Here is an 18673-nt window from a genome sequence, read left to right as displayed (position 1 = left end):
TCGGGGTTGAGTTGAAGATGGGCCGATGGTCACGCGAACATACCGCATTGCCACCCCGTGTAGGCAAATTGGATGACCAACCCGAACCTCGAGATCTACCCAGGAGAATGCCGTCAAAAAACATGACTTATACTCTGGTGGCTAGTATAGGGGACTCTTTTTGACGGTATTCTGCCTAGCAAGCTGGCTGTATTTATATGAATATGTACCTAATGCATTTTTCAGGCGGCACTTGAGCCGGCCTAATCAGCTGGCAAGGAAGATTGTCGGATTCACCAGGTTAGACTATAGAAATAGTTGAAACATTGAAGCAGCTCAAGAGCAAACAGCAGCAACGCTACATTGAGTTTGTTGCCCTATAATTTTCTTTTCATAGCCCTCCCTGATATGGAGTCGTCTACTTCGTCAATATGTAGCACCTTTCCGTCTCTGAGAATACGCGGCTCGTTTTATTTCATGCTCATGTCCAGATTCATATAATTCACCTAATAGAAGTGGAACCTGTCGAGGAATACTATAAGCGCTTAACGCGCTGACTGATGAGGACTAACCTAGCTAGGGTCTCGAGAAGTTGATCTTGGTCGAGAAAATGTGAGCAAAGCGAACTCGAGTAGGTAGTTCTTGGCTGTGATTACCTACCTACCTACCTACCTAGGTTAGGTAGGTACCTATGCCGTCCAAAAATAATATCCAATGAGGGACTTCGTAGGACGTCAACAAGCTGCGTCCCCGCGCCCTGTATTTGAACGTGCATACCCAACATTGTCTAGCTTATTGGAGATTCCTATTGTGAAGACAAGTACGATGGCTGTATAACTATGATAATTTGTCGCAATTCTTCCGTTATATACTGCATAAATCACAGCCTTCTAGGGACACGACGACTTAGATCCTGCGTGCTATAATCCGAACAATCACAATCCTCGAAGTTGAAATCGGAACTAGAACGACTGTATTAGGACCTACGATAGTAAAAAAGAAAAAAAAAGGAGTTGACCAATATATGCCAGCACAGTATACCTACCAAAAAGATGTAACTACTATAACTATCTACTTAAGTAGAAGAATACACACTCCGAGTACGCTGCGAATAACTCACTAGAGAGAACCGAAATTTTGCGGCTCAGTTTGGCGTTGTGACCTCCTCGATAAGCCAGGGGGAAGCATATAAGATACCAGATAGCACGACAGTGTTATCACCTAAGGTATGAGCCCGTCGGTCCTGGACAACTTGGCGCCACGCACGTGACACCCATCAGACTCCTCATAACCGGACTGTCTCCGGGGCACCTGATTGGCCGGAAACTACAGTTGGAATTGACTATGTACTATGTACCTACCAAAAAGATAGGTACGAAGTACATGCAGGTAAAATTATGTGGAATAGCCACGTGAGCCACAGTTGGAATGCACATATGTACATATTAAAGGTATTTACAGTTTAAAATGTACCTTAAAGTAAACCCCTTTTTTGTCCGGAAGCTTACCTAATGTAAATACTTAAGGTACATAATGTGGCTTATAAAATAAAATAAAATTTAATTAAAGTATTAACTCGTTATTGGTTTTTATTTTTCGGGGTTTTATATTTTTTAAAAAAATTATTATTTATTTTAAATCGTAATTTAATTTACCACTTATACTATATACATGTATTTATAATATTAAAACTTTTAATTTACTTTTATATATTATGGTTAAATATTTAACTTAAAGTGGTTAAAGTATAAAAGTTACTTTTAAAAGTTTTGTTTATAAGTAATTTTATTTGTTATTTATTAACCATTTAATAACTTAACTTATTTATTAATTTAATATAAGTTTTTTTTTATAATAATAAATTAATTTTAATTAAACAAATTAAATATTATTATAATATTAAATTCGTATAATTAAATCGTATAATTATTAAATCCATTTAAATAATTTATTAAATAATATAAATTATAAAATAATCGGTTATAAATTAACGTGTATATTAATGTATATATTAACGTATATGTTAATTTATATATTAATTTATATATTAATTTATATATTAATTTATATATTAATTTATTATTTTATATATAAAATTATTAACTTAAATATTAAATTATTAATTTAACAATTAATTTTTTATAATATTAATTAATTTAACGATTTTTTATAATATAAATTTAATTATTAATTTATTTAAATATATAAGTATTTAAATAATAAATTATATGATATAAATAAAAATTAATAAGTTTTAAATAACTTAATTTTTATTATAATTTATATATTTTTATTTTTCGAAATTATTATTAATATAAAATATTTAAATATTATTATTAAAATTTTTATAATAACTTTTAAATTTCCACTTGTAAATAAAAGTAATAAAAAGATTTAAAAAATTATAAACTTTTTTTCCCGTATTTATAATCGGATTTATTTTCGGGTTATTAAACGTAAATTTAATTTATTAACAATATTTTTAATTATTAAAAACAAATGGTTATATAATGTATTATATAACGGCTATTTTAAAATATAAAATAAAGCTTTTACGGATAAAGTAATTAAAATTATTAATAAAAATTAAAACGGTTAAAAAAAAATTACGATTAAATAGTTAACGATTTGTAAAACAAAGGTTTAAAAGTATTATTTATAATTATTTAAAAAGTTTTAAAAAAAGTTAATTATAAAAAAATAAAATCGACAAAAAAACCAAGTTTTATATAATAAATAAAAAACGAGTAATATTAATGGTATTTAATTTATTAATATTAAATTTTAAAAGATTAAAAAAACGTTATTTAATTAAACGAAACGGTAATAATGTTATGTTAATAACGAAAAAGTTTTCGGGTGTAACGATTGTTTTATAAAACCGTTACGAAAATTTATATTTATAAACGTTAAAAAAGTTATATTAAGTTTATATTTTAAAGGTATTTTACGTACGATAAAAAAAGCTTTTATTATTGTTAAACACCCGAAACGGCCGAAAAAAAAAAAAAGCCGAAAAAAAAGTAAAAGTTTTAAATAATAAATTTAAACCGTATTTAAAAACAAAATAAAAGTTTTAAATAAAATTTTATTAATTAAAATTACGTATAAAATTTAATTAAAAACTTTAATAAAAATTTAATAAAAAAAACGGTAAATTATCATAAAAAAATAACAGAAAAATCGATTAATATTAATATTATAAAAAAATTATTTTAAAAAAAATAATTTTTTTTATAAAAAAATATATAAAAAATCGACTTAATATAATTATTTAAAAAAATAACGCTTTTACATATTTTTATTAAATATAAAATAAAACATATAACTTTAATAACGTTATAAAAATAATATAATATATTAATTCATTTAATTTAAATATTATTAAATATATTTAATTTTATATAAAAAAAACAATTATAAAAAAAAAAACTTTAAAAAACCGTGATAAAATTATACGCATATAAAAGTTTTATTAAATAAATATATTATAAGAAAAAATTTAAATTTAAATAAAACATATTTTAATATATATATAAAAAATAATAAATTTAAAAAAAAACAATAAATATAAAAAAAACCGTAATTTAATTAAATAACGTATAAAGAAAAAAGTCATTTTTTTAATACCACCAATTAATAAAAAAACTAATTAAATTAATTAAATTAATTAAATTAATTAAAAAAATTTAAAAATTTTATTAATGTTATAAAAATATATTATATAATAAAAAAACATACAAAATTTATTTTAATTAATTTACACCGTTTTAAAAATATTCTTAAATTAAAAACGATTTAAATATAAGTAAACAAGTGGCAGGTGGCCTGTGCATACCTGGCAATAAAGGCTATCAGGTGCCAAGAAATGGCCTATAAACAAAACTTTTAAAAGCGACTTCCGTACCTAAGGTACGTATTCTCATCAATCCACAGGAGGCAACCCCGCTGGCTGCACAATAGCCCTGAGTTTACGACCATTACATCATTAATAGCCACATAGCTAGCCACATAGCCACATAGCCACATAGCCACATACTACACCACACATCATTAATCGCCAGGTCTACGATTCGATTCCTCGACCTCGCATCCCATCCCTTTTTTAACGCATTACTCCGCAGGCAAAAGTGCGGCGCTTCGCGCCGCACTTTTGCCTGCTACGTAAGCGGGTCGGTCTCCGCGTTTCGGCTTCGCCGAAACGCTTCGCCGACCCGGTGTTCCATAGGCGGCCTTCGGCCGCACAAGCCACACACATGCCTTCGACCGCACAAGCCACACATATCCAAGACCTTCGTGGTTGTGGCCGTGGCTTGGCTCAAAAATCGACAAAAACCCCACTTTCTCCAAAATGCACCCAATCAACATCTACCAAATCGACCAGGATCCTTCCTATTCCGGTAATTCTCAAATCCCAAATAGGCAATTTTTATTTCCTAATCCGGACGAGCTCCCATAGAAAAAAAATTCGACACAATAACCCTTCGTAAACTCAGGGCACAGTTGGTACGCGACTCAATTTTCTGCTTGTCATCTACATTATCGACGGTATACAACTATCCACACGATAGCACCAACCGTGATGAACCACGGCGCTAGCATTTTCGCGGCATTAATTCGGACTCATCACATAACTAGTCGCAAGAAACTTGCGCGTGTAAAGAAGGCCGCCCTTCTTCATAACTTGCATGTGCTTATCCGAAGTGGCGGGTCGCCCGGTATTATGTACGCCGAAGGACCTGATGAAGCCTCCGTCAGTAGCTGGGTCAACATGGTCCAGGCTCTGCGATATAAAGACTTTCAATGCGCACGAAAACCGGCCGCCCATCAGATCCGGAGTGCTGTCGGCCGGCTAAAAGACGGAGGCTTTGAAGAAGTTGCCTCCGTAACTGAATTCGGTGAGAGAATGGAGCAACGGGGTTTAGGAAGCTGGTGGAGAATCGGGAGTGAGTGTACTCCGGAGTTGGGTTCTCCTCATTCCGACTTCACTTCGACTTGAGACACATAATTGCCATGTGTAATTATGATATACGAGGAGCCTGTGATTTGCAGTTAGTCTAAGAGGATTTAGTGATAGGTATTGCTAACTTTTAACATTGCAGTGGGCTACGAAGCATCTGACTAGATTCCCAATGGGGAAGAGCACAATCCGATATTGCCCTTGAAAGGCTATTCGACATTGAAAACCCGATAAACCCCGAAGTGTCAATTATGAGGCACGGATTATTGCGGCTTGTGACTTATTCCCTCGCCTCCCAAATGACTGAAACAACGAGAGCATGCCATATACATTTCCTTCCCGACAGTATCAGCTCTCTCACAAAAGTCAAACACGGGTCCGAGAGGTAGTGACATTGAGTATTCCTTTGGGTGACGGAATATTTACTTGAGCCAACTGCTTGATCCGTGTGGGTGAGGTTTCCTAGTTGAAAGATCCATACCCTACCTACCTAGCCTCCTGGAGGCAACAAGGTAGAGACAAAAATAGAATGGGAACAGGCAGTTCCTCATACAGGTCATCACATTGCCGATAGACTTGTCTAGATGTGATGCGCGCATTGAGATTATGGGGGAACCTGGGGAATTTATCCGCAACTTGAGTTGTTCAACCGGTCCAATAATATCTATTGGATTTATTAGGATTTAGCTTTTTCAAATGAAGAATCTGGCCGAATACAAATAGACGGAATGTACTTATCCTTATAGTAACAATCGTGGTGTGTTGGTGTCTACGATGATAGCCTTTACGAAGGGGTGGCCTCGAAACATAAAAGCCCTCCCTGGCTACTCTCAGCTCGGATCGTCATTCGAGTTGCCTTTGCGAACCAAAACTCCGAGGCTATCCTAAAACCATATCATTGTGGGACGCTGTTTTACCAGCTTGAAACAAAAATGAGGTCTTCGCTTTACGCAGCGCTTGCTGCGGTGGCCGCCACCAAAGTCGCTGCGCATTCTCTGTTTCAGGCTCTCTGGGTCGACGGAGTCGATATGATAAGTCTTGAGCTCTCTTTACCGGCCGGCGTTAAACTAACCTACCTGTTAGCACGGCGCCCAATGTGTTCGTATGCCTGGGTCTAACAGTCCTGTCACCAACGTCAACAGCAATGACATTCGATGCAATGTGGGTGGCACCAGAGGTGTCTCAGGCAAGTGCGCTGTGAAGGCCGGTTCCATTGTGACAGTTGAGATGCACGCGGTATGAAGTTCCGTACCAAAAAACTTTAAGATGGAGTTGTTGACCGTAATGAAGCAACCCGGTGACCGAACATGTGGTAGCGAGGCGATTGGCGGAGCCCATTATGGCCCAGTGAACGTATATCTCAGCCAGGTTCCCGACTCCTCATCGGCCGACGGATCGACCCCATGGTACAAGATCTTCGCAGACTCATGGTCGCCCAAGGGCTCAGTTGGCGACGCCGATAACTGGGGTACAAATGACCTCAACTCATGTTGTGGAAAGATGGATGTCCCGATCCCAGCTGATACCCCTGATGGTGATTATTTACTTCGTGCCGAAGTCATAGCTCTACACACGGCATCGTCAGCAGGTGGTGCACAATTCTACGGTATAAAACTACCTATCTGAAACTTCCCTTAGAAGGTATGCAATCGCTAACGCTCAGTAGTAAGTGGTGATGATCCTATCATTTCGACTCACTCGAAAAACAACAGTAAGGATTCTAGAATTATAAGATTATAAGGCTAACACAATATGTTTTCGTATATTTAGATGTCGTGTTACCAGCTTAGCGTTACTGGTGGCTCGGCCAAGGCTGCTGCCCTGCCGGCTGGCGTCAAGATTCCCGGCGCCTTCAAGAGCAGCGACCCCGGCATCCAAATCAACATACATAGTAAGGTAAGCAACTACGTGAACCCGGGTCCGGACGTCATCGCTAGCGGTACCACGAAGCAGGCCGGCTCAGGCTGCTCGGCTGGTTGTGCGAAGACTTGTGCCGTTGGTTCCGGACCTGTCGGGACCGCTATTGGATCTGCCCCCAAACCTACCTCGGGCGCTGGCGGGGGTCAATCCGGATGCGCGCAGGCTATATACCAACAGTGTGGTGGTCAAGGGTACACGGGATGCACGGCATGTGCTGAGGGCCTTACTTGTAAGGAGGTCTCCGCGCCGTACTACTCCCAATGTGCTTAGACGCGGATGGATTTGTGTCGTCCTGAGACGAGTCTTGTACTTGGCTTCACTCGTTGATTAATATAAAGATGCTTCATACAAGCCATTTAGACGTGAGCATTACGCAATTATTTTAAAAGGTATATTGGTTTGCTCGCTCTACCTAGAGGTAGACATCGTTTGTTAGATACCTAAGGTACCTGATCTATAACGACTTGTCCTTATGTATTGCTTAGTTATTGAGTTAGGTATTGTTGTTAATTCCACCACAATTGTAGCACGTTATACTACCTAATACCTAATACCTAATACTTAATACTTAATACCGTGTAAACGGTAAAGGCTATTTATAGCTTCTCGTTTAACCCGTCCCTCTCCCCCGGGTGTTATATACATAGGTACATACCAAGACTAGCCCCTGTCATCTGCAGGCTGCAGCTACCCGTTCTGGCCCATGCAGGGTAGAGGAACTAGAGAAATTCTCCACAGAGACCACCGAACGCTCCGACGATCGCTCTTACATGCATCAACTTAATTCAATCCCGCCTCTTCTACTTCATCCCTAATATTCCCTATATTCATTAGGTTAGGTACTTACTAGCAGGACGTCAAAAAAGGTGGCTCACCTAGCAGGATAATTGTTAGTAGAGGTACGTCAGTTATTTTGACGTCTTTCGGCCTACCTACCTACCTACCTAGGTACCTATTCAGCAAAAAAGGAGTCAATAAGTCAAGTCAAGTCCGGTCCGCAACCATGGCTCCCCTCGACGAAGCCCACAAAACCCGCATCATCTCCCACATGAACGCCGACCACTACCGGGAGTTGGAGCACTACCTACGCGCCTTCAACGGATTATCCGCTTCTGCTTCTCGCGGCGCGCAACTAACGGACATGACTACGGACTCCATGACGATCCGCACCGCATCCGGCACCACCCACTCCGTCGCCATCAAACCGCCCCTAGCCTCTGCCGCTGACGCGCGCGTGCGCCTCGTCGACATGGCCATGGAAGCGTTGCAGAAGCTCGGCCTCAGCGACATCCGGATTACTACCATTACGCGGCCCCAGGGTATAGGCGCCGCGACATTCCTAGGTGTCGCTCTGTACATAGTCTGCGTAGCTACGTTACCGCTAGTACAGCCGGGCACTGCCGCCTGGACGCTCTTGGACGAGTACTTTCCCTTCGGGGGCGTAACGCGATACTTCTGGGTCGTGCGCGCGATCCTCGTGCCGACCGTGGTGCTGCACTTGTTCGAAGCGTGGTGGATGACGCGGTCGCGGCTAGAAAAGCACGGCGTCGAGACATTTAGTACGTTGTGGCTCTTGTGGATCGGGGACGTTCTGATGGAGGGGTATCCGGCCATGGTTCGTTTCGACGGGCTCGTGGAGGCGGAGCGGAAGAAGAAGGAGAGCGGGAAGCATTGAGGGTTGTTAGGAGTGCTTCATTGTGGATGCAATGGCTATACAGAGGAATAGACAGACAGATAGTGTTATATACCTAAGGTACTAATTAATATTAGCTAAGTGGGCAGCAATGTATTTATCATCCCAACTAATAACATCAACATCATGAAAGTAATAATGGGTTAGGTGATTAGCATTGATCGTAAACCCTTCCTACGATAATGGCAAAATAATGTGTACAGTAGGGGGCCTAGGTGTTCACGATGTCGAGGTCGGCCTTCATATAGGGGCTACAACAGACTCCAAGTTTTATCACAATCAAACGATGACTTATCAAAGTGGGAGGACAGTCACGTTATATTCCGTGTCTACTTGCTCAAAACGTAGTCCAATCCCCCCATCCCTTCGTAGGATAGAATTGCTCATCAACCCACTACAGGAAGGGCGGAATGGTTGAAATACTTTGCCGCTACCCTCCAATATTCCTAACCCGATATGTCCCAAACCCCTATTCCAATTCGACCCAAACAAATCCAAACCTACACCTTCATATATGTAGGTCTCCTATACCAAATTTGAACGCCGAATGCCCGATATATTCGCCACTGCGGGTATCTTATTGGCCATGTGCCATTGCGGGAGAACGGGAGAAAACAAATCCTCGGCTCAAAAAATATCGCTAAATGTTAATAAAAAGGCGACTGGTGGCGTCGACGAGACTACCTGGTTGCCTTTGGTAGTGCCAACGACGGAGGGCCTGGAGGTAGTTAATATTAGCGAGGTAAACTGAGGTGTCTTAGATTATATGTACCTTAGGTACCTAGAGACATTATTTACACCTTCGTAAGTGTGCGGCCGTCGGATGTATCATGTTGGAATTCTAGATGGTACATCTAGAACAAAGGACACTGCCAGTATGTATAGCTGTAGGCTCTCGTAGTTATCTTAGAGTTCCTCACGGAACAACCAAGTTGTTTCCTTGATTCTTGCTCCACCTCGTGACTGAGAAATGTGGCGTATTAGGTGCGACACTAACGTTACAATTATGTCTTATGGATAACATCGCAGAAAGACAGTCATAGAAAGAGTTGGAGGGTTGCCGGGGCAGGCTTGAATCCATCCTTATACAAACCCTTCAGAAATTCCTCCTTGGGCGTATGGCGACTCGGGAGGTGGAACGCCCCTGACCGGGCTTCCTCTAAGGCTAACTTGATGCCGAGCTCGTCCATAGCTCCGCACCGAGCCTCGTCGCAGGCGTTATGCAGAGAGCAGAGGACTCTCAACCCAGACTCCTTCACCTTGATAATAGCAACCCTTATATCCTCCAGCTTTTCGTACCCTCGGTTGTATTGCCCGAGTTCCTTCACTTCCAGAATCAGGCTCCGTTTGGGAGTTCTTCGTAGATGGCTGAGGATGTCGGTGGGACTGAGCCCTCTTTCGTAAAGTTCACGTGCCTCCTTGCCCTCAGGTTCTTTAGTCTTATCGGGACTTAGTAGGCACAAGAGCTCGGCGAACTCGAGTACGAGGCCATGCTATGACGAAATCTATCAGTAACCACTTCTAAGACGGGCTAAAGGGGTTGATGGGAAACGTTGCTTTTACTCACATATATCTCAATGACCCCGAGGAGTTCCTTATGTTTAGACCCATTGGTCCGATTGTCGACGCCGGTGATGATGCAGTCCGTGCCTCTCAATCCGCATCGCGTACATTTTGGAGAGCCCTCTCGTAATTCGCACTTGACTTTCGCCTTTCTACAAGCACTACACGAGTTATTTCGGACGGTACGCTGCTTCTTTTGGCGTGGCCCGAGACCGCCGTCGATCGGGCCCAAGTTTAATTCCGGGACCACGCTGGCCTTGCGCTTTGGCCCTGTCCCGGCCGATCTCCCCGACGGTTGCTTAGGTATCGACCGGACTTCATTGTGCAGCTGATCCGCTTCTGACTCGGCGGATATGAGTGGAGCTGGTACAACTGGAGTAGCCTGGACTGCATGTTGCTCTATTTGCGGCCTGGGTTCTGCGATGGGCTCGCCTGGTTGGTCGATCTGGTATAAATCCAGGGCCAGATCGGAGTATAAGACGGGATTACCGAGAAATACATTCTCAACACCCTGTCGCATGCCCGGCACAAGAGGCTGGGTATCATCTGAGCTTTCTTGAGGAGACCAGTCATCAGCAGGTGCGCCGGCATGGATATTATTATTAGCATTATCAGCACCCGACCCCGAAAGTCCAGAAAAATAGAATATGGGATCTTGTCGCCATGAGGATGGGGCTTGGGCGAGCGGCTGATCGACGGCTCCGTGTCCCTTGGGGTTTAGTCCCTGCTGTTGAGCTGGCATTGGAGGTGGCTGACTCGGGCCTGGCAATTGTCCCGGCGCAAAGTTCATGGGTGAGCCTCAAGAATTGTTAGTCTTCTAAACGTGATGACTGGGTAAATAATCATGGTACTTACCAGCCATGCCCTCTATCTGCGAGAGTGTCAGGGTCGAATGTTCTCGTTGCGGAGCTAGATGTTCAGTCCAATGTTGATTCCTGTTCTCAGTAACCGTGGGAGATAAAGGGAGTTCGTTGGTGATTTCAGAGTAGCCTGACGTGTTACGAGAACCCATTTTGGCTGAGGTAGTAATTTTTCGCTCTTTAGGGATTGTTGATGCTCTTGATTTAGGTATATTAGGTATACGAATAGTAATAGCAAGAGGAAGCCTATGTTGCTGGAGAATACCGGCGAAAATAAATAATAACTAAACCGCCGATGAAAAACTGGTAAGGGAGTTGTCAATACGGTTGGGTTAGGTTGTAAGTTGTTTTGTTGTTGTCTTGTTTACTTGAGGACGTGGGTAGGTAGTCCTTTTTTCGTTGAACTATATGTTGGGTTTGTGCTCTTAGACGAGCAGTATTTTGCCTTTAGGGCTTCAATGATGGTTTGAATAGCTTCATAGCTTTAGGGGGTATATGTATTCTAATGTAGGTGAATTTAGGTCAGTAGGCCCAGGAAAATAGTACCGTCCCTTGACTGGTTTAATAGTGATATGATTAATTTTTGTTGGGAAGTTAAAGAGTAGGATCAGGTGGCAGATAGGATAATTGTCCAGCGTCGACCTTCAAGAGGTGCGTGTTGACCCGGAAACAGAATGCGGTATGTTGGTAAGTAAAATGTAGTTTCTTAGGGTTTAGTTTGTGTAGGTGTTGAAGATTCTTTTTACCATCTACAATAGGTACCTACATATAAGGAGTCATAAGTTTAAGTTCTGTTTGATTAGTACATCATTGGGAGGTGATCCCATATGATCATATGTACCTACCCTACATATATCTACATATAGGACTGTAATACCAACCCTACCTACCTGATGAGACTCTCAACGTTCCTTCCAACTATTAAGCTCAGGAATGAAACTTACATATATCATTCCATCCTGCAAGTACCTCCTATAATAACTCTTTCAAATTCAATGTGGCTATTACGTACTTCATGAGGTAAAATAGGTACTCTTCAAGTTGCTCTTCCCCTAGGTCAACAATTCTCACCAGTACAAATGCAAGTATAAAGCCATAATAAAGAGGTAGAGTTTAAAAGGATCGTATTTATTACCTTATCCGAATACAGATAGAAGTTCAGGCTCGTCACCCACCCAACGATCAAGTGGGTGCGATACTAAAAGATTTGATAAATCTTTAGGATAGGCAGCCTTAGGACTGACTACCTAATGGTCAATTTAATTCAACCTCACTAAGTTATAACCCTAACATCCTGTTTATTTTCCTAGTAACAATACACACTTTCATCTGCCCCTAGCGTCCCGTGAAAAAGGGGTAAATTTGAAGATTACTCCTCACGGTAGGTAGCTTAGTACGTTAATTGACAGTATAGCTAACACACGTCCTATTGCATTATATAGTAGAGATTGAAACTAGGCTTATAGTACTACTTAATAGCTTCATGATTCCCACTAACCACACTATGGAAATCTTCCATTTGCTGCTCCAGAAATGAGCTAAATATCTACTCTATGACCTTCGTACTTAGCCTGAGGGGGACAGTAAATATTGATTATTCCGACCGGGTTGCCCGAGGAACATCAGTGCGAATGAAAGGCTTTACATGCCATCATAATAATCAGTGCATAGAAGTGATTTAGGCTTCTATACCTAGGTAGGTATATACCTACGTTATGACTTGTGATATCATCGAATTATGCACGTCCCTAAAAAGACTACCCACAGACTAAACCTGCCAGTTTTTACCAGACGATCGAAGTATCTGACAGGTGTCATATAGATTCAAACTGTAAAGTGTGGTTAAAAAACTTAGGTTCATCAGTGCTAGAAAAGGGGCTAAACTTTGCCTAGGATGATGCTAGACATACCACAATTCCACTAACCCGTATATCTTGTCTACATACGTAAACATTTCTTTTGAATTCCTGTCCGGTATTTAGGGTTTAGATAGGATTTAATCTAAAAGGCTTTGGCCCTATATATTATATTATTAGTAACCTTCTACGATGTCTTCCGATACGCATCTATCTAGAAACGTAGTTAGCCTACCTAGCTACCGAATGTGTGTAGATAATTTCAAAGTCTGTGATAGACCTATGAAGCCATATAGGGAATGAGGTGATCATATTCAGCTAACGAGATACGGGTAACGGGGTTTAGATCGTCCATCACCTGCCCATCCTGGAAGATACGAAGATACAACTCGGCTGGGGCGATACTCGTACTATGTAGAATCGAGCCAGTCCTGACGAATTAGAAGATAACGGACATCCTAATTTGGTATGTGTTTCTATGGGCGCCGCCGTACACGGGATGGGGCCGCACTGCAACTGGAGGGTCAAACCCCTGACGTCCTACCTAGGACCGTACCGGTGGCATACCCGCCTCCGAGGGTTCTGAATACGTCATAAGTAGGTAACCATGGATAAAAATAAGTCTCTTGTAATTGTACCAATCTATCACCTACCCTTCATATCATAATCTACTACTCTCTCAAAGGTATAGCGATGTAGAACTAGGCCTTTTAAGCATTACATCCATAAATATTAGTTGTTCCCTCATTTTACGAACTTGTCCAGTTGACATTAGTGTTCTCAGTCCTCCGACCAGGTCTACACTAGAACTAATCATCCTCTGACTAAGATGGTCAACAAGGACAATCATCTCCAGTTGTTTCGTTCTTCGCCAAGGCCAGATGGCTCGAGCCTATGGTTAGGCTCGTCTCCGGCGGTGCCATAGTTAGAACGGTTGCCACCATTCTCGCCGTTACCCTCAACCTGACCTCCATCCTCTTCATCTGCCGTCCCATTCTCCAACAAGCCTTCGTGACTATCAGGGCCAGTAAAGCGTATATAGCGAGCTCTGCTGTTACTTCCCGAGTTACGTAGTCCAAAGAGCACGAGATGGATTAGCTACACCTAGAATTAGTAAAGGGGGGGAAATAATGGCTAATGGTGATTACCTGGACAATGCCGATGGCTACCGCCACGCCGAACTCGAGCCCGGCACTGCGCTGCACTGTAACATTGGTTAGTAATTATTCAAGCAAGGAGTCTAAGAGATTTAGGCGTATCTCAAGAGAAATAGTTTTCCAATTAGCTCAATAAATCGTCGACATCACTTACTCGTAGCGCGCCAGGGGACGAGGCAGGAGTTGCTTCTATCATCGTGTAGCTCCTCACAACGGCCGCGGGGAGAGTCACGATCCACTACAGAGCGGAGACCACAGCAATTGAAAGTATCCTGTATACGTTGAATAGCCCTGTCATCACGTGCACTCCATAGACGTTGCCAATTCCCCTCTAGACCACAGTCGATCACCTGGCCCGACGAGAAACCCTCGGCTGCGAGGGTGGCCAGAACCACTGTCAGTATGGCCTGCAAAACCGGAGGCACTACAGGCAAGAACCGTAACAGCGTGGGCGATGATGTAACCCTCTGCCGAAACAGTTGGCCAAGTAGCGGCGTATAGAAGATGTTTGCGGCTGCTATAAAGGGTAAAATAATTGTGAGGACGGTAGTGCCGGTCGATATGGGTAAAGACAGGTTGCTCGAGGTAACCTGTACATAGCTGCGATGTGTTAGTGGTAGCAATTGGGGTGAGTACCTACCTCAAATAAGCCAGAAAAAAAGAAAGGCGAATGACTTACATTGCAACCGCCGCCAATGCGAGGAGCACCTGTTTTAAATATACGTTAGCTCGAAATTGATGATAGGGGAGGGTGAAGCTGCTAACAAGAGGGAAGGCAATTGCCAAATTGACCATGTTGGAGTTGAATGAGGAGTTGAATGAGGAGTTGAATGAGGAGTTGAATGGGGAAGTTAATTGACTTTAGCTTTAGATGAGGACGAAACCGAGGGAGAAGTTTATTTGAATAGGTACATCATTAGCGTCAGTATATAAGACCTTAAGACCGTATTAATACCGTATATTCACGGTATAATTGTCTGAATAGTTGCGCATCTTAATACGAAAGAAAAACAGTAGCTAAATCTATTAACGGTATTATTTTATAACGGTATTTTTAAGGTTAAACGTTTTTTTAAATTAACGGTTTTTTTATTATAAATGGTTTTTTTTAACCAACGGTTTTTTTTTTAACCAACGGTTTTTTTACGGTTTTAATACGGTTTAAAAAAATATATTTAATAAGTAAAAAAAAATTATATATTATATATTTAAATAGGTAAATAAGTAAATATTATTGTACGTATTTATTTACTTTAAATTAAAAAACCGTAAATAATTAAAATAAACATTATTTTATATTTAAATATATTACGGTTATAATTACGGTTACGGCTATAAAGTTATTATTTAAATACATTATTATATATAAACGCGTATAATTTATAATTATTTAAATATATAAAATAATAATTATAATTTTTTTATTTAAATATTACATTTTTTTAAACCGTATTAAAACCGTTAATTTAAAAAAACCATTTGTAAAAATATAAACCATTTAAATAATTAATTAAAAATATACCAATTATATATATAATAAAAGTTATAATAAAACGTTTATATATTCGAATAATATTAAAGCTTTAAACGGTAAATTTATGGTTTAATCTTTACTTACTGTAAAAGTACGGTACTTAGGCCTCATATCCTGACGCTAATGATGTAACCTTAGGTAAGGTACCTGTTATTTGAATTTAAAAGTGGAAGAAAAATGCATTTGCATTAAGGCCCAACCTTGTCATTTTCTCTTTCCTCCGGAAGTGACATTTGAGAATGCATGTTTCCGTTCCGAACCAATGCAATTTCAATTGCTTGTCTGTTATTGCAGATATTGTGTAACGTGGAACGTGGAAGTGGCAGCCCCTCACGCAGCCTGCTTCTTCTCTTTGTCCGAGTCCGCGCTTGACATATCTGATTTCTGATGTATCACAATCCAAGACCTGTTAATGCAATAATGTGAGTCAACATATGATCAAAAAGGTATAGGTACTAAGTGGTAATTATCACACCCACATTAGGTATAGGTACATAAATAGGCTCTGATTTCTATTAGGCTTACGAAATATATCATTTATTTATGTTGGAAGGTGATCTACGTTACTTAACACCTAGAAGTAGAAACTGATTAAGGTACGATTAAGGCACGATTGAAGCCGTAACTTATGCTATATGAGTAGGGCTTGTAAGGCTATCAGAATTGAGATCAATAATGCACTTTTCAATACTTGACCAGTCTACAATTCATCTTTAACTTACGCGGAGAATTTAATGGTCACTTGTGGCCTTAACAAGCAACTCTGGAGCAAAGTGATCGACGAGAAGGAATCGCACTGGATAGAGGCTGTGCCGACATACTTCACGAGGATTGGATGTGGCTATAAGGCTTCTTAAAATTCACTGTTACAGTGTTACCTGGCGGAATAAGTTTAATACATGGGTTCGTATAAGCTGAAGTGCTAATACTTAACTACCTAGGTAACCTAGGCAGTTCAAATTGTTGGTTGACGATTTTCCTAGCATCTTGCAGCGCCAAGTCTGTACCCCTAAGGCGCATCACCGGATTTCTAGAAAGGGCCGTCGATCTTAACTCCCGAGATCCGGTAGAAGTTAATCAATCTTGTCTTGGCAATGTCTTAACCTTCCTATCTAGGGGTCGTTGCCGGTAGTTCGCGATACGACTCCGGGATGTGATGATCCGCCCGTAGCGGATCACCGAGCACGCATACCATAATATAATAGAGCACGGGTATCCGTGAATCGTGATAATGCCAACACTTATTTCCTAACCTATTGCCTAGTCTGAAGTTGCTTCCTAGGACAGTGTAAATTATCGAACGACTAATTAGGATTTGTAAGATACAAGGAAGTTATGAGCTTCCAACATTAACCAGCTGCAGACTTCGTATTCGCGGTCACTATATAAGAAGGTGTGAGTTAGCCGTCGGGGTTTTGACAGCAAGGCCACTTCTCTAGTCAGATATTCGCAGTCTACGAGCTTGGTTTGGATTCTTCGAGTACTTCATCTTTTCGCTGCGTATCAGCATTAGTTTGAGCAAAAAGTCGATTCAAACATGGTCCGCTCTATGTTCGTTGTGGCTCTAGCCGCCGCATCAGCTGCTCTCACTACTAGCCAGGAAATCAACAATGAGCCGCTATTCACGATCGAGTTGGGACCTGGTGTGACACAGCAGGTGACTGAAGCTGAGAAGCTAGCCCTCAAGTTTGTGAGTAACACTTACATTAACCGAAATTTAGACTTAGATTACTGATCGTTTCTCAGAAGGAAGGGAAGTCGTTCATCGATATCACCAACCGAAAGAATTTTGTACAATCAGCGTCAACCGAAAACTCTGCCAAAACCGCAGCAGTAATATACCCCTACTCACTAAACCAGACCGACACTGTTCACGGTCTCATTTCTAAGCTTAGCAGGGATAATATGCAAGACAAGTTGACGACTCTCTCCGAGTTCCACTCTCGATTCTACAATACCACTTGGGCTAAGGATGCTTCCGACTGGCTTCTCTCGGAGGTTCAGGGGATCATAACGGGGAGTGAAGCCAAAGGCGCGACGGTAAAACCATTCGAGCATAAATGGGCACAGAACAGCATCATAGCTACGATTCCCGGCAGGTCCACCAACAAGATTGTAGTTGGTGCGCATATTGATTCTGTTAACCAGGATGGTTGGGACGCTCGATCACCTGGTGCTGGTAAGTACCTCTTTATTACACTTAGTGAACCTTACGAAACTGACAAGGCGTGAACTAGACGACGACGGATCAGGCTGCGTGACAAACCTGGAAGCTATGAAAGCTCTCTTAAGCGATCCCACAATTGCAGCTGGGGAGGCGAACAACACGATCGAATTCCACTGGTACTCCGGTGAGGAGCTTGGCCTGCTTGGCAGCGGCGAAATATTCGACTCGTACGCTGCTGATGGAGTTGTTGTCAAGGCGATGCTCCAGCAGGACATGACGGCATGGGGCGACAATCCTAGTAAGTACTATTTTATAATTATTCCGCAACCCTCCTTTCTCGACATAAAAGTCCAACAAACAGTCCGAGTTTGCTTAGGGGTAGTTAATGGGTGGAATAGATGAGCTCTACTGCCAAAAGTCAACTATATACTGACCTATGATTCTGCAGTGGGTGTTATAACCGACTATGTCGACCAGGACCTCACGGCTTTCATCCGCCTAGTCAGCGAGGCAAGGTCGCCCATCCTATCACAACTATCCCGTAACTAACAGTAGTAAATAGTATACTGACATCGGCTACGTCGACACACACTGTGGCTACGCCTGCTCGGACCACGGATCCGCTACTGCTGCCGGTTACCCAGCTGCTTTTGTCATCGAATCCGACAGGCAGATTTCCAACAATAACATCCACAGTGCGAACGATACCCTCGACACCATCAACTTCGACCACATGCTTGAACATGCCAAGCTTGTCCTTGGTTACGCGTACGAGCTTGCTTTATCTCCTCTGTAATTCGAACTCTTTAGGTTATCGGCTATTGTGTGGATTATTTGCATTTGTTGCCTGACTTACGATGTATATATAATTAATAGATGCCTTTGCTGTGGATAGCGAGCATGTGTTGACTGTAGAACTCTGACTATATTTAGTATCACTTACTGGAGATACCTTGAAAATCTTTACGCTTTACGAATGGTTCA

At 41.2% G+C, this 18673-nt stretch overlaps 6 protein-coding genes across 6 annotated transcripts; 4 read left to right on the top strand and 2 right to left on the bottom strand.

Moving 5' to 3' along the window:
- Window positions 1-4470: 4470 nt before the first annotated feature.
- On the top strand, window positions 4471-5101 carry F4817DRAFT_347266 (uncharacterized protein). Its single transcript, XM_049304518.1, has 2 exons — window positions 4471-5020; window positions 5082-5101. Exon 1 carries the CDS (start codon window positions 4562-4564, stop codon window positions 4976-4978), a length of 417 nt encoding a protein of 138 aa, XP_049155981.1. The 5' UTR covers window positions 4471-4561; the 3' UTR covers window positions 4979-5020; window positions 5082-5101.
- Window positions 5102-5871: 770 nt separating this feature from the next.
- F4817DRAFT_318999 (lytic polysaccharide monooxygenase) lies at window positions 5872-7129 on the top strand (the record flags this gene model as incomplete). Its single annotated transcript, XM_049301002.1, has 5 exons — window positions 5872-5961; window positions 6023-6175; window positions 6230-6545; window positions 6610-6650; window positions 6710-7129. 5 exons carry the CDS (start codon window positions 5872-5874, stop codon window positions 7127-7129), a joined length of 1020 nt encoding a protein of 339 aa, XP_049155980.1.
- Window positions 7130-7601: 472 nt separating this feature from the next.
- Window positions 7602-8685, top strand: F4817DRAFT_347263 (uncharacterized protein). Its single transcript, XM_049304517.1, has one exon. It carries the CDS (start codon window positions 7863-7865, stop codon window positions 8532-8534), a length of 672 nt encoding a protein of 223 aa, XP_049155979.1. The 5' UTR covers window positions 7602-7862; the 3' UTR covers window positions 8535-8685.
- Window positions 8686-9589: 904 nt separating this feature from the next.
- F4817DRAFT_318997 (uncharacterized protein) lies at window positions 9590-11127 on the bottom strand (the record flags this gene model as incomplete). Its single annotated transcript, XM_049301001.1, has 3 exons — window positions 9590-10045; window positions 10120-10913; window positions 10971-11127. The coding sequence occupies 3 exons, from the start codon at window positions 11125-11127 to the stop codon at window positions 9590-9592; spliced, it is 1407 nt and encodes a 468-aa protein (XP_049155978.1).
- A 2316-nt stretch (window positions 11128-13443) lies between these two features.
- F4817DRAFT_347262 (uncharacterized protein) lies at window positions 13444-14833 on the bottom strand. Its single transcript, XM_049304516.1, has 5 exons — window positions 14754-14833; window positions 14668-14696; window positions 14143-14588; window positions 13980-14035; window positions 13444-13929 (listed from the first exon to the last, which is right to left on the bottom strand). The coding sequence occupies exons 1-5, from the start codon at window positions 14781-14783 to the stop codon at window positions 13678-13680; spliced, it is 813 nt and encodes a 270-aa protein (XP_049155977.1). The 5' UTR covers window positions 14784-14833; the 3' UTR covers window positions 13444-13677.
- A 1935-nt stretch (window positions 14834-16768) lies between these two features.
- On the top strand, window positions 16769-18649 carry F4817DRAFT_347257 (Zn-dependent exopeptidase). The gene is made up of 5 exons (XM_049304515.1): window positions 16769-17212; window positions 17269-17701; window positions 17760-17987; window positions 18138-18199; window positions 18252-18649. The coding sequence occupies exons 1-5, from the start codon at window positions 17060-17062 to the stop codon at window positions 18483-18485; spliced, it is 1110 nt and encodes a 369-aa protein (XP_049155976.1). The 5' UTR covers window positions 16769-17059; the 3' UTR covers window positions 18486-18649.
- The last annotated feature ends 24 nt before the right edge of the window (window positions 18650-18673 follow it).

The sequence above is a fragment of the Daldinia loculata genome (assembly GCF_022478755.1).
Source record: "Daldinia loculata strain CBS 113971 unplaced genomic scaffold F4817scaffold_53, whole genome shotgun sequence".
Lineage (NCBI taxonomy): Eukaryota > Fungi > Ascomycota > Sordariomycetes > Xylariales > Hypoxylaceae > Daldinia > Daldinia loculata.
The sequence above is the reverse complement of the archived record's forward strand: the minus strand, read 5'-3'. Positions and strand labels throughout refer to the sequence as shown.